At 38.5% G+C, this 20,027-nt stretch overlaps 1 protein-coding gene across 1 annotated transcript in view; it reads left to right on the forward strand.

Moving 5' to 3' along the window:
- The window catches only part of BPGM (bisphosphoglycerate mutase), a 32,719-nt gene extending 23,518 nt beyond the window's left edge, over positions 1-9,201 (forward strand). The window contains exon 3 of the mRNA XM_004430739.3: positions 4,142-9,201. Coding sequence (XP_004430796.1) covers positions 4,142-4,320 — 179 coding nt within the window. The 3' untranslated portion in view covers positions 4,321-9,201. The remainder of the gene's footprint in view (positions 1-4,141) is intronic.
- The last annotated feature ends 10,826 nt before the right edge of the window (positions 9,202-20,027 follow it).

Consider the following 20,027-nt stretch of genomic DNA (forward strand, 5'->3'; position numbering starts at 1 on the left):
TGTTTACCATGTATCAGCACTTCATTCCTTTTTATTGCCAAATAATATTCCATTGTATGGATATACTGGATTTAATTTGTCCATTCATCAGTTAATGGACGTTTCACTTTTTGGCTGTTATGAATAATGCTGCTATGAAGATTCATGTACAAGCTTTTGTGTGGACATATTTCTCTTGAGTATATATCTAGGAGTAAAACTGCTGGGTCACGTGGTAACTCTATGCTTAGCTGTTTGCAAGACTGTTTTCCAAAGAGTTCACAGCATTTTATACTCTTCGTTTTACAATATATTAGCATTCTAGTTTCTCTTTATCCTCACCAATACTTATTTATAATCTGACTTTTTTATTGTAGCCATCCTAGTGGATATGAAGTGGTATCTCGTTGTGGTTTTGATTTGCATTTCCCTGATGGCTCGTGATGTTGAGCATCTTTTCATGGCCATTTGTATATCTTCTTTGGAGAAATGTCTGTTCAGATCTTTTTCCCATTTTTTAATTTGGTCATCTGTGTTTTTATTATTGAAGTGTAATAGTTCTCTATATACTCTAGATACAGGTCCTTTATCAGACACATGAGTTGCAAAAATTTCCTCCCATTCTGTGGGTTGTCTTTTCACTTTCTTGATGGTGTCCTTTGAAGCACAAATGTTTAAAATTTTTATATGCCCTGTTTATCTATTTTTTTTTTCTTTTATTACTTGTGCTTTTGGTGTCATATGTAAGAAACCATTGCCTAATTCAAGGTCATGAAGATTTTACTCCTGTGTGTTCTGAGTTTTATAGTTTTAGGTCTTACATCTAAGTCTTTGATTCATTTTAAGTTAATTTTCATATAAAGTGTAAGATAGGGGTCCAACTTCATTCTTTTGCATGTGAATATACAGTTGTCTTACCACCATTTGTTGAAAAGATTATTCTTTCTTCATTTAATTATCTTGGCACACTTGCTGAAAATCAATTGATCTAAAGTATGACGGCTTATTTGAACTCTCAGTTCTATTCCATTGATCCATATGTTTATCCTTATGTAAGTATCTCATACCACATGCGAGTACCGCACTATCTTGATTCCTGTAGCTTTGTAGTAAGTTTTGAAATCAGGAAATCTGAGTCTTTCAACTTTGTTCTTTTTTTTTCCAAGATTGTTTTGGCTATTCTGAGTGCTTTGAATTTCTATATGAATTTTAACTGTAAATGGAATTGTTTTCTTAATTTCATTTTTGTTTTGCTCATCACTACCGTTTAGAAATACAATTGATTTTTGTAGATTGATCTTGTATCCTGCAACTTTGCTGAACTCGTTTATTAGTTCTCAGTTTTTTAGTGGGATTGTGTCATCTGAGACTAGAGATAGTTTTACTTTTTCCTTTCCAAGCTGGATGCCTTTTATTTCTTTTTCTCGCCTAGTTGGCCTGGCTAGAACCTCCAGTACAATGTTGAATACAAATAATGAATAAAAGTGGAATGTTTAGTCGTTTTAAAATAAAGTCCTAGGTCCAAAATCATTCATAAATGTTAATGGTTGGTGACATTGTAAAGGCACACAGTCTATAAGCAGTGAATCTGAGATGCTGATAAATGTGTACACTCATAGTTTCTATTTCTCCTGGTAAACATTAGTCAAACATGGTCATTTCTGCTAAATAGTTGTCTTATAACAAGTTGATTTTTGCAATGAAAATTTAGATTAATTGGAGAAATCTATAAAATCCATCTTTCTCCCCAGTTCAATGAGCAATATGCTTACAGACTCTGAGGACAGGTAAAACATGGTCCTTGCATGATAGATGAATGAATGTAAACAGTCAGTGTCCCCATGTTTCTCATGCGCCTGGAGTGCCTCTGCTTTTTTAACCATTCAGAGTAAAATAGAGGAACTTCGGTGTTGGAAGAGACTATCCTCCCTCGTTTTTTAAATGAAGAAATTGTTTGATGGAGGTAGAATCCTGGCCAAGGTCACAAATGTCCTTCCCAAGAGGGACATGATAGGCCCTCAGTTACTGGTTAGTTGAGTGAGTTAGACCTGAAAGGGCCCTTCAGAGCTTCCCCTGCATTTGGGGTGAGAACTGATAGGTTCTAAAGCCTCAGTGGTCACCTGGCTCTAAACCATGTGCAGTTGAATTCCGCTTCTGCTGTCTCCAAGGGATGCGTGTGGCAGCTGCTGTGCATCCGGCTGACAGACGTGACCTGATGGAGCCAGAGGGCTCTTAGAATCCAAAGCGGTCATCCCCCAGCTAAACAGCTGGTCTGAATTTATCTGTTCTTGCCAGTTTTAGTTTGGAATGGTAATCTCGTTTAGAGTTGCAGTGTGAGGATGGGGGCTTGGCAGGGCAAAGCGATGTTTTAGTAGTGTACTCTTTAAATCTTCTACCTAGAGGAGAATTCCTAGTAGGAATTCACTTCCTACTTCCTAGCAGGAGCACACTTATTGGACTATACTTTTTCATGTACGTTCTCTTTTAAGTCCGTTCCTCCTACCCCGTACCCTCTGTAATGGTGGTAGAGGAAGAGTGTGTGTGTGTGTATGTGTTTAATGTCACAGAGGGATTGGAGGCCCAGAGAGGTTACTTGCCTAAAGTGGTATAGTTAGTGTACTGAGGGGAACTGGCAGAGGAGGAGATGAGCATTGTACTTGGAAGAGGCCCTGACTTACAAGTTAGGATTCTTTCCACTGTTTCGTAGCTGCTCGAGAATGTGCAGTTTGTGCACACGAGTTCTTAGGTAGCTCTTCTGGGCCTAGAAATGAAAAGCTAATAAAGAACTACTCCAGCGGTTGGGATCCAGTGCTGTAATTCTGTGACTTTTGGCTGGCGCTCATAGTTATGACCATTGGTTAATTAAAATGACAAAGTGCCCTGATAACTAACTGCTAATAACTTATTCTGCCATCATCACCTCCCAAGTAAAGACAAACCCTTGAACTCTCCTTAGAACTTGCTCCACCTAGGTCCTTACTATTAACATAGAACAGAAGCAGATGTTTGGAATTTAGAAGTCTATGTAATAAAGGTGTGTTTTTAAAGTAGGTAATTTGAGTAGTTTCAGTTGCCTTTCAGTTTGCTTAACTCTCTCTCTTTTCTCCTCTCTTTTCTTGGCCCATTTTGAACTCTGAGAAACTTGAAAGGCATTACATCGTACAGTAGTTACAGACACCTGGGTTTGAATCCAGGCTTTGCTGTTTACTATCTGTGTGATCTTGAGTTGTTTACTTAACCTCTCTGTGTCAGAACTTGTTACATGGAAAAGTAATAGCTCATGTCCTCATAGGATTGCAGTGATGATTAATACATTAATACATATAAAGTGCTCAGAAGAGTACCTGGGATATAGAATGTACTCAGTATGTGTTAGCTGTTTATTGATAAAAGTAGTCATAGTAGGAAAAATATTATCACTGCCACTGCTACTACTACCCTTACTACAACTCCAACTCTTCTGGTCAAAGTTGAACTACCTGTAATTCAGCTTATTTAAAAACAGAATTGAAGGAGTCTTTTCCGTTACACATACCTTCCTCTCCTACAGTTGGGGTGTTAAGGGACAAGGAGAATGAGGCCTGTTTCCAAGGGCTGCCATACAATCCGTTCCTGATTCCCCTTGATTGTGCTTCCTAAGCATCGAGGGACGTGTTCCTCCTTGACTGGATCCTGCCCAGGGCATTCCGAGCTTACTCAGTGTTGGAAAACCAACCAGATTCTACTCAATTGAACTAGATTCAAAGGTTAATTTTAGCCAGCCTGGGGACAACATGTAAAAGGAAAAAAACAGAGAACCCTCCTCGTTCACTTTCAGATTTTTCAAGATTGATTCTTATGGAAAACCCGTAACACAAATGTGGGCGTGAAGAGAATAATTTTCATTCCTTTAAAATTTAGATAGGAAACAGTCAGGTTGCCCCAAAAGTATTTACTAAGATTTGATGTGACGTGAATTTCTGTCTTACCTTTTTTTTTTTTTTTTTAACTTCTGGGAAGTTCTTGGCTTCCAGGAACTATAGCTGGAATCTCTTCCCATCTCTGACATGGTTCCAGAGGGTTAATATGCGGTTAATTGCGGTTAATATGGGACTAAGTAAATGTGCAGTTATTTTCCTCTTGGTTTGTCTTTAATGCTTCATTCCTTCCTCTCAATCTACAGGTATCTCAGATGAAGACATTATCAACATTACTCTTCCTACTGGAGTCCCCATTCTCCTAGAGCTGGATGACAACCTACATAGTGTTGGGCCTCACCAGTTCCTGGGTGACCAAGAGGCTATCCAAGCGGCCATTAAGAAAGTAGAGGATCAAGGAAAAGTGAAACGAGCTGAAAAATAAAGTCTTTCCCAAGTGTTGGCTTGGAATAGCTGCAAAAGGAGTGGCATGCAGTGTGTGCCACTGGTCTCTCTCTTTTTTTTTCCCTGTTTTTTCCAGAGCTAGGCTGTGGGGTAGAGTTTGTATAGGTAACTAGATAACTTATGTTGGCCCAGATAAAGGCTTTAGGATGCCTGAGTGCTTCTGTCATAAGCCTTATGAGTTAGCTCTCCTGCTAGCCCTGTTTGAATTAGTCACTAACTAGTAACTAGTGGGGCTTAATAAATATCATCAGTTTCTGAGATGGGAGAGTAACAAGTGGAGGTAAATTTTAAGGTATTTGTCATTCAATAAATTATTATCAAGTAATCATTGACAAGTACTACTTACTCTAATAAGTGGTTCCCCTTTGTATTTACTAAGACTTTCTGGGATGATAGTAAAGGATATTAGATAATACACTATACTTAAGTATTTATTACTAGTCTTTTCCTCTAGGAAAAGTGATACCTCGATAGTTAAGACCAGAGGCCCATTAAATGGGAAAGTCGCAGATGGGTTCCTCCAAGACAGCCAACAACAGACAACAGGCCCTTTGCCTTGTCTATAGTCCAGAGACATCCTTTGTTTGACATTGGGTGGAGTTCCTCTCTGGCTGCTAGAATTAGCAGCATCTAGACAATTATAGCTGTTGTGTTCTTTTTTGTTTCATTTTTGTTTTTTGAACTTTAATCTTTGGGTACTTAAAATTGGTCTAAAAATAAAGTTCTGTGACTGAAAATGATATAACCAAAGTATGTCAATATGACTGATAAATACTAGGTAAAGGCCTCTGAACTAGTCTTTGGCTCATATCTTCCTGTAACGCTCAAAGAGTTGCAGTTATTTCAACTCATGGACACTCTTAATTCTCTATAAATTGAAGGTCAGGGTCATGGGAAGGTAGAATATGGTGGGTGTAATTTTATTCACATAGGCAGGGGAAATGGTATATTGCAGCTTGTCACTTACATTTGTTGTTCATCAGCTGAGGGCAGAAGATTATAGTATGTAGCATAAAGTAGCCAGGGTAGGCCATGGACAGAATTGACTGTTTATCAGTCTTAATAGTACTGTTTTACACAGCATATTTTTAGATGCTGTAGGTATGTAAGTCATCATTTCTTTAAGATATTTATTGCCTTGTTTCAAAGCAAGTAACATATTTCAGCAATAAGGTCATTTAAAAAATTTGCAACTATAATAGCTGTTACAAATATTTACCATTTTTTCATAATTTTTCCATTGGTGGATTAGTTTATTTGTATCCATTTTATAGTAAAACTGACATTAGAAGGAAACATTCTAAAACCCTTGCTACAGTTTGGTCTCCATTTAATCCTTAATTCAGGACTCAGAACTTTGGCTGATGAAGATGGCAGAAAAGAAGAGATGAACCTGGTTTGCTCACAGCTCGCCACATCTATAGTGCATAAAGACACGGCATGTGGATGCTTTATGTTTCTGACCAATTACTAGTTTCTCTACTGTAGCCCTTCTTTTTAGTCCCGTTGCTTAACCAAATAATACTCTTTAGAATTCAGAGATCAGGGTCAAGAATGCAACTATCAGATCTTCCTAGAATTCCAAACTTATGGCTAGGCTGCAAGTCAGACCATTTTTGAACAGCTTCATCTCTGGAGTTGGCCTCAGAATTTTCCAGCCTGAGTGTCACATGTCTTAATGAAGCTCAAGATCCTAGAGTTGAATTCCTCCCTTGTCATGCATCTAGATGTCAGCTTCCAGGGAACGCCTTGGCAGCATGATGTGCTTCTGCCCGGAAAGCTATGCTTACACCCAGCCACTTTGCAATCTTGCAGACTTCCTAAAATAGGGATAATTTTTGCTGATACTTTCTGATGCAATTTAGTTTTACTGTTTTTGAGATCTTGGCTGAAATAAATGAAGAGACATTTTTGAAAACTTCATATAAAATTATTTTTAACAACTCTAACACTTCAACCTAGATCACCTGGTGAACCAGTTTTCTTTGCATGGCTTACAACGTATGCAGAATTTTTGATGAAGAAATCCTGAAGGCTGCCTAACCTGCATCCTAATCTTGGCATCCTTCTGTTCTATGTCAAAAAAATGGGGATTTTTTTTTTTTTTAAGAAAAGGTAGAATTGTCCTTGGAAATTTGGTCCTTGGAGAAGGCAGCCCATCCTGCTGCCGGCTAGACATGTCTCCTCTGCCCAGGCTAAAATGATTGTCCCAGTGTGGGTCCAGTGTGGTAAGATGAGGGCAGTAGCAAGATGCTACTCCTAGAGTTTTAATTTTTAAATGTCTCAGACGAGTACTGTATCCCTGTACATTGAGAGTTTGTTTTTCTAAAAGAGAAGTTCTGCTTCAGAAGATGGAGGTCCTTGCATCATCTAGTACTAATTTCAGCACTGAATTAAAAAAGCATCCTTGGTTAGAATGCATTATGTCATGTACTTTTTCTTGATAAGATGTGCAAGGAAGATTTCTTAATGTGATTTGGCTATTTCCAAGCTCAACCAAATTCTTTTGCCCAAAATTTGCAGATTATTTCTCATCTTGGATCATGACCACTTTTATTAAAATGCAGTTCCTACATGTGCACATTAATGACCGTGGTTATTTGTCTTCCAGCCTGGGAAGCCTCCCCATGCTCTATAGCTTAGTAGGGGAAAATGCATTTTTTGGTTAGTGTGTGAGCCTGTTAAAACCCATCCCTGTTGGGCAGCAATTGGCCAGCTTGGTTGCCAAAAGCAGAAATTTTCCTGGTCATGTTGCCACTCCCAGGAAAGAGAAAGTCAGAGGTCAAGTACTTCCCCCACCCACTGTTTCTGCTGTGTAGTTATTATTCTTTATTTCCCTAGCCCCTTAGTGTTTATGACAAAATGGAGTAGGGGAAACAGCTTAACCAGACAGAAGATTCGCGATCCCCAGTGTCATTTTAAATTCATTTTTATTGCTTTTACAAGTGTGAAGTCTCTTCAAAGTGCAGCTTCCCTCTTACCTGGAAAGCCTTTCATAAGTCCTTCTTCCGTCAGAAACACACCAAAATTGCCTCAACATCATAGATCCTGATCGTGTTTCCTGTTTCTATCTTTTGCATAATTGGGTTTTGCAAGTTTCTAGCTCTCCTATATAACACCATTCGTTGTGTTAAATCATACCTTGCCTCACAGCAGATCTGGCTGTGGCAGATGCCATGTTATGCTGTAGCCTGAGGGTTTTCACATTGGACTATGAGGAGAATTGAAACCACCGATCCCAAGGGCAATATGAAATGTCCAAAATATATGAATATTTTATCATCCAATCTCCCTCTTATGGCAAAGTTATTTGGCAAAATTATCAGAATTTAAGTCACTCTTTTTCCACAATTAGTAAAGTTTATTTATTGGAGGATGATCTATCTATCTAGTCTAGCCTTTAAGACTCTGGGACCTTAAGTTGCCAAAAAAATGTAAGTTCCGTAGATGATTTTTAAGGATAGGCTAGAGTGTCCCCATCACTTTCTAGGTACACATAATAGAGCCATATTGTACTTGCCTTTTATTTAGGTTGGGGCTGGCCATTTAAGCTTACACTTACTCTAATTTGACAGGAGTGCCTTTTAAGAAATCTTTTTATTGTAAAAAACTTGAAGCATTCACAGAAGCAGAGAGTATAAGTAGCACAGAGAACAGTGATATTCCCATCACCCAACTACCACCTCATTACCTTATGACCCCTGTTACGGATATGTCCTCACACTCTTCCCCCACTGCCCCAGATTATTTTGAAACAAATGACAAACATCCAGCAGGATAGATTTTGAAAAGGAAAACAGCTTAAATAGTCTTTGATCAGTTAAAATGGAAGCCATCAGGAATCAGTCCTGAACTTGGTCCTTGCTGGTACTCTGGAGAAACCAAATGGCAGCCATTGCCAAGCTGTCCAATTCAAGTCTTGACTATATAGTCTGTATTATCTCTGGCTGTTGTCTAGAGACCTGTTAGTCTGTTATGTGTGACTTCTGCAGGATAATGGCTAATAACCCTGTGTTATTGGTTTTGAACCAGTGATATTTATATGAACGTGAGTATGCGTGTGTGTGTGTTTTCCTCTCTCTTTCTCCCCGCCCTCACCCGTGCCCCCAGCTCTATTTTCTGAAAGGGGCTAGAAGCAACAACCTAGTGACAATGGGCACACCTATTTCCCTTGATCTTGGTTTCTGAATACTATTCCGTAGAACCAGGGATGTTTGGGGAAATGTTTGATTGCAGGTTTGGGGCAGAAAAAGTATAAGATGAGCTTGGAATGTCTTGAATCAGAAAAGAAGAAAATACCCAAAGACTGATGGGATACAAAAATTGGTTTGAAGTGCCAAATTTGGGACAATTTGAGATTAAAGAAAAGAATGATGGTAATGGATTATAGAACATTTGTCTTAGTCTGCTCAGGCTGCGATAATAAAATTCCACAGACTGGGTGGCTTAAACAATTTTTTTCTCACAGTTGTGGAGGCTGAAAAGCCTAAGACCAAGGTGCTGGCATATTTGGCCCAGGGTGAGGACTATCTTCCTGGTTTTTAGACAGATGCCTTCTTGCTGTATCCTCACATAGTGGAGAGATGATTAGTGTTCTCATAAGAGCATTAATAATCTCATTATGGAGAATCCACACTCATGACCTCATCTAAATCTAATTACCTCCTAAATGTCCCACCTCCAAATACCATCACACTGGGGATTAGGGCTTCAACATTTGAACCTTAATTAGATATTTTAATTAAAAGTTGCAAAGGACATTTTTGGGGCTGAAGAATTTAAGAATGAGGTGTCATGATATCTGCCACTCACATTCAAATGGTTCAGCAAACACAATGTCTCTATATTTAGAGACAGAAAAAAAGCAAATATAGTAAATGTCATAATTGATGAGAAATGGATTTATAATCTTATTGCACTATTCTTTCAGCTTTTCTGTAGGTTTGAAATTTTTCAAAGTAAAACCAGGAAAAATAAAGTGACAAGAAAAAAAATGAAGAAAAAAAGAATGACAAAGCAACTAAAACAACCTTGTTTTAAGTACAGCCACTAAAACCTGTCTTACTAAATGCAATGACTGGATAAAGGTGCCTGGCTTCTGTACTTTTTATTCTTCTTGAAATCTCAGTGTTTGTTAGGTAAGGGGAAAACTTCTTAATTCTGTATTATATTGTCAAGAAACAAATTGTACACTCATTTATTTCTATTATGTTTGGGGCTACAGTTATACATCAGACTAGCAATTAGTTTGTCTGCTGATTCAACAAATCAGAAACAGGATTATGAATGCCATTGCCTTGTAGCTGAACAAATAGTAATGGAATGTCTTTCTCCTGCTGCAAAACCTCCTATTTTTATCTCCTTAGTGCCTTAGGGTGGCATCCCTTCTTCAAGCCACCATTTGGCTCCTAAATTTAATCTCTGGGCCTCTGTTTCCTTGAATTTTAGCTTCCTGCAGCAGCCATCTCACAAGTGTCACTTGTGTCATCCAGTTCAGTGTCATAGCCCAGCTTGAATCATGTGATTCCGAAGCAGCGGTGGTTTCTATTGCTCCTCCTTGCATCCTTTCTACTAAGACTGCTGAGAGTCAATGGCCTGTAATGACTGCTTCTTATTGCCCCAAACAGAAGTCAAATGGATTCTGCCGCTGAAGAGTGCCTTTTGTTGATGTTGTGGTTGGCCGCTTAAGCCCAAAGTCTATTCTCACTTTAAAAATAAGGTTAATAAAAAAGATCCTTTTTTCATGCAGGAAGCTTTGCCTTTTCAAGACAGCTTCATTGCTCAACCTGTTAATTCTCTGCAAAGCCAAGTTTTTAAAAACTTCAGTATAGCCCAGAATGGGACATAAGCAGGTCCCAAAGAGCCAGCTGTCTGTAGAAAATGGATGCTGTGTGACAGCAGCTGCAGCAACGATGGGCCAGATGTGAGACGGTCACTTTCTCACGGCGAAGCCACTCAAGCTGGAGGAGTTATTTTGCCGCAGAGAGTTTACTCAAGAATTTCTCACGAATTCACTCTAACCACACAGCTATTGAAAAAGGAATGTCCGCCAACCACACTGCGCTGCATCCACTTGAGAGGAAACTTCATTTGATGTAATGTTGACCTAGGTGGGGAACCAGACAGAGCTAGAGTTTGTATTCGTCAAATTAGTTGCATGAAATCTACCCTTTTAGTGAGAAGACTCTTTGAAGTAGTTTAACCTGGACTTGGGAGCAGAGAGGGCAAAGGGCATCACATAGCTATGTACCTATGATTGAGACCACTTAATCCATTCTTACACTTGTTCTCTAGAACGTTCATTAGAGTTCTCCAGGCAGCCACTAGCCATAGGTTAGCTAGTCAGTGTTTTTATTTCTGAGGCACCCCAGGATTCTGAACTGGATTGCAGGAAACGTTATTTGTAGCGGGAATTCCAGGTTCTCTCTCAGGTCTCTGGGTATTTTGTTTTAGTTTTTAATCTTTATGTAATCTTTATTTCTGCACCTAGACACTGGGGGTCAGTATTTATTCATAAATGTCTCTGGATTTGACTGCGAACCTAGCTCTGGCTGTTTACAAAAGGTCATGCCTGAAAAGGCCTGGAATTGATTGTGGGATTTCTTTCTCTGATTGTGTAACTATAGGGCTCAGCCAATGTAAACATAAAATGTAAATATAAACATGGAGGATCCCCGTGGGAGTGTAACCTGAGAGAGAGGCAGACAGTTTTCAATCTAAAATATAAACTAACACCAAGTCCTTGTTGGTTTCTGGAGACTTGTCTGGCAACATTCGTCCCACCGATGCACTCAGTTGCTCAGCCAGCGTCCTGGCCATCACCCTTGACTTTCCTTCTCTTGATTAGTTATTGAGTTGATTCTCTCTCCTCATACCTTTCAAATTCATTCCTCTATCCCCACTGCTCAGGCCTTGAGTCAGGCCCTCATCTTTTCTCTCTTTAAACATTTCAAAAGTCTTCTACCTGATCTCCCTGCCTCCGCTTTTAATTTCCTCCAATCCTCTCCAAAGATTTGTCAGGATGACTTTTCAAAAGCTCTGCCACCCAGAACTTCGTGCGGACTTTCAGAGACACTAGTGCTCTTTTAAAGCTCTGCTTTGCCCTCATTGTCTCCCCTCCATTACCTGCTCTACCTTGCCCTCTTTCCATTTCGTGCCTCATATCTGCTCATCCCTAGGGATTCTTAGGCTCCCACAGGCCCCTGTGATTTACTTCTGCTGGATCTCACTTGTTCCGTGTCTCTTCTCTTCAGTGGCAGGAAAACTTTATGAATTTAAGTCCTCTGCCTCATGAAGTTGAGTGCCAGACAAGGTCATGAAAGCCAACTCTCCAGAATCCCCCAAATTTATCACCCTGGAGTGCTACACTCTCCATTTTTGTAGATTTATTCTTTAATGTATTTCTTGTCTAGCAGATATTTGATCTTAATCTGTACTGTGCTCTGTGTCTTCCCACTATGCCAATACATGAGAGCAGAGAGGAACCCCTGCTGCTAGCGGACAGGAAGGCAAGTGAGGCTGAGTAGCCCGTCAGCTCAGAGCATTTCTCCAGAGGCAGCTGCAATAATGGTGTGGAAACAGGTTACTTAATGAATTACGTTCTTGCATTTTATTCAAATTATAGAGTTAAATGTGGCAGTATAAATATTTTGAAAATAAGTAGAGGAGATTCCTTAATCCTACCATCCTGAGAACTATTTCATTTCTTTCTTCCTAGATGCATTTTTCGCATAGATATACTCTTAATTTACATTCCATATTGTATTCTTTTCTTCATCATAAGCATTTCTCCATGTTTCATAAGCTTCAAACCACCATTATATAGCTGAATACTGTTCCATCATTGGGATGGAACTTAAATGTCCCAAAGGGAAAAAAATTAGATGCTTTCTATGTTTTGCTATAACAAATAGTTCTGTTCATATAACTTCCCCTCAGGCAAATATTTGTAAGGCCCAGTACAAGAGCACAAAGAAGGCCCACATACTATATGTCAAAATATGTTCAAATATCAGTCAAGCTAACAAACTTATATGTTTTACATCTCTTATATACCTTCATAACAAAAAATATTTTAAAATATGTAAAGCCATTTTATACGACTGAAAGCCACCAAACATCAAGGATAGTTATGGAAGTCTTCTCTGAGAAGATTTCATATATACTAAACCTTGAATGATATAGTGTGTGTGTATATGTATATGTGTATGTATGTACATTTGCATGCATTCTGAGGCAGAAAAGGATGTTTAAGAAACATAAAAGGTAAGGTCAGTGTAGCTTGAGCACAGCAATGAGCAGTGAAGCATCAGGGGATGGGATTGGAGAAGTAGGCAGAAGCCAAATTCGTCCATGGTGGGATGTATGGAAGATATGAAAGGTCTTGTAAGCAGAAGAGTGGTCCAGTGGCCCAAGCCCTTGTTGCCACTGAAGAGCTTCAGCCGTTTGAGCATACAGTCTCCCCATGGCAACATTTACATTCCACTATTGTGAAATATAATCCCTATGAGAATTGCAAATCTTATCATATTTAAAGAGAGATTAAGGCTCCCAAGTATGTGAATCATTGATAGATCTGAAGGGAGAAATAGACAGCAACACAATAATAGTAGGAGACTTTAATACCTCCCTTTCAGTTATGAATAAAACAATCAGACAGAAGATCAATAAGGAAACAGAGGACTTGAACAATACAGTTGGACCAATTGGACCTAACAGACATACACATAACACTCCACCCCAAAACAGCAGAATACACATTCTCAAATGCACATGGAACATTCTCCAAGACAGGTCACATGCTAAGCCACAAAACAAGTCTTCACAAACCTAAGAAGATTGAAATTATACAAAATATCTTCTTTGACCATATGGAATGAAACTAGAAATCAATAACAGAAAGCAGGAAAATCCACTAAAAACATGGAAATAAATAATTCACTCTTAAATAACCAAAGAGTCAAAGAAGAAATCACAAGGGAATTTAGAAAATATCTGGAGATAAAATGAAAACACAACATATGGGATATGGTGAAAGTAGTACTAAGAAGAAAGTTTATAGTGGCAAATGCTTACATTAAACAGAAGAAAGGTCTCAAATCAGCAACCTAATTTTACATCTCAAGAAACAAGAAAAAGAAGAACAAACTAAACCAAAAGCCGGTAGAAAGAAGGAAATAATAAAGATTAGAGAGAGAAACAAAACAGAGAATAGAAAACAACAGAAAAAAATTAACAAAACCAAGAGTTGGTTTTTTGAACAGATCAACAAAATAGACAAACCCTTAGCTAGACTAACTAAGAAAAAAAGAAAGGAGACTCAAATAAGTAAAATTAGAAATAAAAGGCGGGACATTACAGCTGATGTCACAGAAATAAAAAGGATTATAACAGACTATTATGAAAAATCATATGCCAAAAAATTGGATAACCTAGACGAAATGGATACATTCCTAGAAACATGCAACCTACCAACACCGAACATAAGAAATAAAAAAATCTGAACAGACCTATAACTAGTAAGGAGATTGAAGCAGTAATCAAAAACCTCCCAACAAAGAAAAGCCCAGGAGTGGAGGGCTGCACTGGAGAATTCTACCAAACATTTAAAGAAGAATCAATACCAATCCTTCTTAAACTCTTCCAAAAAATTGAAGATGAGGGAACATTTCCAAATTCATCCTGTGAGGTCAATGTTACTCTGACACCAAAAAAGAAATAAAAGGCACCCAAATTGGAAAGGAAGAAGTAAAATTACCTCTGTTCACAGATGACATGATCTTATTTGTAGAAAACTCTAAAGATTCCACAAAAAAAACCATTAAGAAATAATTTCAACACAGTTGCAGGATACAAAATCAGCATACAAAAATCAACTGTGTTTCTATACACTAACAATGACTAATCTGAAAAGGAAATTAAGAAAACAATCTCATTTAGTATAACATCAAAAAGAATAAAATATTTAGGCATAAACTTAACCAAGGAGATGAAATGCTTGTACACTGCATATTACAAAACATTGCCAAAAGAATCAAAGATACAAATAAATGGAAAGGCATCCAGTGTTCATGGACTGGAAAACTTAATATTGTTAAAATGTCCATGCTATCCAAAGTGATCTACAGATTCAGTGCAAATCCTATCAAAATCCCAATGGCGTTCTTTGCAGAAATAGGAAAAAAAAAAAAAACCCTAAAAATAAATCTCAAGGGACCCTGAATAGCCAAAACAATCTTGAAAAAGAAGAGCAAATTTGGAGGCTTCACACTTCCTGATTTCAAAACACTACAAAGCAACAGTAATAAAGACCATGTGGGACTCACGTAAAGACATATATACAGACCAATGGAACAGAATAGAGAGCCCAGAAATAAATTTTTCCATACATGGCCAAATTATTTTTGACAATAGTGCCAAGATTACACAATGAGGAAATGAAAGTCTTTTCAACAAATGTCTGTTAGGAAAATTGGATATCCACATGCAAAACAATGAAGTTGGACCCTGACCTTACACCACATATAAAAATTAACTCAAAATGGATTAAAATATAACCATAAAACCTAAAACTATAAAACTCCTAGAAGAAAACATAGGGGAAAAGCTTTAGGACTTTGGATTTGGCAATGATTTCTTGGATATGATGCCAAAAGCACAGACAATAAAAGCAAAAACAGACAAATGGGACTACATCAAACTTAAAATCTTCTGTGCATCAAAGGAAACAATCAACAGAGTATAAAGGCAACCTATGGGATGGGAGAAAATATTTGCAAATCACATATATGATAAGAGGCTATATCCAGAATATATAAGGAACTTCTACCACTCAACAACAATAAAAAACAAATAACCCAATTTAAAAACGGGTTTTTAGGACTTAAATAGACAGTTCTTCAAAAAAGATATACAAATGGCCAAGAAACTTATGAAAAGATGCTAAACGTTGCTTATTATCAGAGAAATGCAAATCAAAACTACAATGAGATATCGCCTCACACCCACTATAATGGCCACTATCAAAAGAACAGAAAATAAATGTTGGGAAGGATACAGAGAAATTGCAACCCTAGTGCACTGTTGCTGGGGATATAAAATGGCACAGCCATTAGGGAAAACAGTACAGAAGTTCCACAAAAATTTAAAAATAGAATTACCATATAATCTAGTAATCCCACTTCTAGATATGTATGCAAAAGAATTCAAACCAGGATACTGAAGAGATATTTACACACCTGTCCATTGCAGCATTATTCACAATAGCCAAGAGATGGAAGAAACCCAAATGTCCATTGACAGATGAATGGATAAAAAAAATGTGGTATATACACACAATGGAATATTATACAGCCTTAAGAAAGAAAGAAATCCTGTCACATGCTACAACATAATGAAGAACCTCAAGGACATTACGCTAAGTGAAGTAAGCCAGTCACAAAAAGACAAATACTGTATGATTCCACTCATATGAAGTATCTAAAGTAGTCAAAATCATAAAAGCAGAAATTAGAAACGTGGTTGTGCAGGGCTGGCAGGAGGAGGAATTAGTGTTTAATGGGTATAGAGTTTCAGTTTCACAAGATGAAAAAGTTCTAGAGACAGCAATATGAATATACTTAACAGTACTGTACTGTACATTTAAAAATGGTTAGGATGGCACATTTAATGTTACATGTTTTTTACCACAATAAAAAAAGAGAGAAAGAGATTAATAGGAAGATTTCTATATTCTAAATGTACCACTTCTGGAAATAACATTATGACTAGCATCACAATGAAAGAAAAATGACAATGACTATTTTTTTGACTGTTGAAGTCATGCCAAAGTACTGTATTTAACATCTTGATTTTAAATTTTATCATTCAAGTACAATGAAGTACTCCCGTGAGTCATCCTCTAATGGCACATTAAGCCAGGTCTTAGATCTTGTTAGATCCTCATGGTAAGACAATGAGGTGGGTGCTTTTATTATCCTCATCTTACAGAGGAGGCTCAGAAAAGCAGAGTAACAAGCCCAAAGTCACAGAGCCCATACACAGCTGCTGAATCATAAGCAGCAAGATTCAAATCCAGGTCTATCAACTCTACAGCCCATGCTATTGGCCACAATTCTGTACTGTGTTTAGTTTGAAAATATTTTTAAATTGAGGTGTACATCTAAAATTAGCCAAAGAATAAAGTTGTTCAATGAAATTACAGTGAGCAAGTTTCGTTTTCATTCTCTTACAAATTAATATGGTGCCACATTAAGTTCAACAGGACACTGAGTGGAGCTAGAGAGCTTATATTTTTCACACAAAATTTAAATGTTTGCTTTTCTAAGTGGGAGAAATGGAGTTTGTTTTTCTTGTTTTCTTAAAGCATTTGCTTTGATATTTGGGGAGTCCAGAGCTTGCATGTTAAACCTAACTGAATTATCTGAATACATACTATTCAGGTGAACTAAAGATTTTATTTGTAAAAAATAAAACCAAACAAAAATTGTGCCTTCTTCAGCATGGAGTATTTAAAGCCACAGAGCTCCAGCCTGAGAAAACTCTCAGTGTCAGGATCCTTAGTTAGAAACAGTAGAAACCACACTAGCTAGTCTAAACAGAAAAGGAATTTATTAAATGATATCAGGTGCCTCACAGACTCTTTGGGAAGGCCAGAGAGTTAAGCTTGGAAAGCCACTCAGCTGAGAACACCCACAGCACAGTGTGGGATGGCACCAGCAAGGACTCCAATGTCCCTGCCACTGGGCACAGATATTGCAGCCCTCACCGATGATGTTGGGCACTCGGTGCTAGAGCATCTGCTGCTGCCATCCCAATTGCAATGGTCTGGTAGATTGCAAATGGCCACAAATTCGTCTCGTCCCCTGTATCCATCCATCCATGCTCCCTTACCATGGAACTTTGAGTGCCTTCCCACCTCATTCTGGGCTCAGCCAATGTGAAGTCAGGACATGTGACACAAGCAGAGACTTGTAAAGCATGTGCACAGTGGAGCTTGTCTTCTCTTGGAACCCTGAGGCTGCCATGTGAAGAAGCCTCCTCGATGATGAGATACACATGGCCCAGTCACTCCTGCTACCCAGGCCTACAGCTTGACAACCACCAGATATGTGATTGAGGCCATCCTGGACCATCCATCCACCAGCCTACCTGCCAGTTCACCATGGGTACTTGAGTGAGCCCAGCAAAGATCAACTAAGCTGGCCCAGACCACACAGTCCAGCCAACCCACAAAATCATAAGCTGAATAAATGGCTGTTATTGTAAGCCACTATGTTTTTAGGGTATCAGCAGCAAAAGCTACTGATATTAGTTTACTAAATTCTTTCATGTACTTTATCTCACTTTGCTCACAACAACCCTGTAAGGCAGGAGGAGCAGGTATATTATCCTCATGTTCCATGGGGGAGGAAATTGAGCCCCACAGAAGCTTAATGACCTGCCAAATGTCAAACTGCTAATAAATTAAAAAACTGGGTTTAGAATGGAGGTTACCTTGACTCCCTAGTCAAAATGTGCACATCGACTGTATGGTTTGGTTTGGGGCAAAGCAACAGCACAATTATGGCTTCAGCTTAGCCAGTAGTTCTTCTAATATATTCTTATTTCCTCCAATTATCATCTAAACTCTTAAAATTCAAGTAGAGGGTCCCCCTGTCAAAATCTGTTCTATCATTTAGAAGCAACTGTCAAGTAGCCAGACTGGGCTGGAGGGTTTTCCAGGTGATTGTAGAGAATAAGCAGCTGACCTTCTCCTGGGAAGAGCATAATTTGGAGGAAATCAACATCTCTTAATGTCTGCAGTCTTCTGCTATGGTCTCACACGTGCTGATAAACTCCCACTGATGTCAGTGTCGGTAAAAAGACTCAGCACAATATAGGCAAAAATCTTAGGGTGGAATTTTGGCTCAGTTACTAATACAAAGGCAAGCTCTTGGTCCTCAAGGAGCCTATTCTCTATTAAGGTGCTTAACTCAAGCTTGTCATTATCTCTAGTTCTAGGAGGAATATGCACAGTGTCGTGAAGTGGGAACAATAAAATGCTGTTGGTATTCATCGGCAGGGTTCACAGAAGGTTTCACGGGGGAAGTATTGCTGGAACTGGACTTTAAGGATCACAACAGAAGGTTGGGAGGACAGAGAGGTGAATGAATTTGGCAGAGATTGGCAGGACTGAGAGGCTGATTAGAAGGGGACTGAGTAAATAGAACATCCAAACAGAATGAGAATTTAAACAGGAGTGACCAGAGTAGCTTGGACACAGAAGAAAGTTTAAAAGACCACTCATTCAGTCCCTAGAATAAACAGTTTCCTTACTTTACTTCTTTCCCCTCCCCTGATGATGGGTGAGCCTAACTTGGGGTGTTTCCTTGGATCAGCCAAGACCACCTGAAAGACTTTTACCAAACACCCGCTACTAAGAATGGTTTGTGAACCTCACTCTAGAGCAGGGCTTGGCAAACTTTTCCTGTGAAGGGCTAGCTAGTAAATATTGTCATCCTTGTGAGCCCTAAAAACTCTCAAAACTGCTCACCTCTGCTGTTGTAGTGTGAGAGCAGCCATAGACTATTATGAAGATGAATGGGCGTGGCTGTGTTCCAATAAAACTTTACTTACAACAGGCAGTGGGCCTGATTTGATCCAGAGGCCAGAGTTTGCCAATCTCTGTTCTAGAGCAATGTCATTGGTGGCCTTATTAGGATGTGAATGTCCATAGACATTAATAACATTTTTTAAAGATGAGAGACTTGCATATCTAACGCACTCTAGACTGAGGGAACTAACCACACTCAGACTCTGTTATTTAATCATTGCAACAGGAGGGAACACCTATTAGACTGGCCTTTTGAGTGCATGAGCTGCCTTGTTGAAGAGCATCATCTCCTCCCACCTAGCACTGTGCCTAGCACATGATAGGAGTGTCAGAGGCTCCCGGATCCCCGCTAAGACACATTCTCTCCCTCTTCCATAATAAAGCATTGTAGATAGGTACATAGTCAGCCAGCCTGAAACTACGTTTCCCAGCCTTCATTGTAGCTAGAGTGGCTGTGTCTCTAAGTTCTCACCAATGGAATGTGAGCAAAAGTGTAAAGTTCAACTTCCCACCTCACATCCTTTGAAAGGAAATTACTGCCCAGGACTTATTTTCTCTTCTTCCTTCCTTCAAGATGGTACAAAGACATACCAGAGACCCAGCTTTGACCATGCAAATGAGGATGGTGCTTGAGACCACGGCTTCTCAAATCTAAGTATGCGTAAGGATCAACTGGATGAATATCCACCCGCAAAAAAATGAAGTTGGATTCTTACCTAACACCATATATAAAAATTAGCTCAAAATGGATCATAGACCTAAATGTAAGACTTAAAACTAGAAAACTGTTAGAAGAAAACATAGAGAAAAAGCTTTATGACATTGGATTTAGCAATGATTTCTTGAACATGATACCAAAGGCACACACAACAAAAGAAAAATTAGACAAATTAGACAAATTACATTTTTAATGTAAATTAAAAATTTTTGTGTATCAGAAAACAATATCAACAGAGTAAAAAGACAGACTGCAGAACGGGAAATACTATTTGCAAATCACATATTTGATAAGAGATTAATATCCAGAATATAGAGAGAACTCCTAAAATTCAACAACAACAAAAACTTGATTAAAAAATGGGCAAAACACTTGA

The sequence above is a fragment of the Ceratotherium simum genome, chromosome 1 (assembly GCF_057802395.1).
Source record: "Ceratotherium simum simum isolate JZ-2026a chromosome 1, ASM5780239v1, whole genome shotgun sequence".
Taxonomy (NCBI): Eukaryota; Metazoa; Chordata; class Mammalia; order Perissodactyla; family Rhinocerotidae; genus Ceratotherium; species Ceratotherium simum.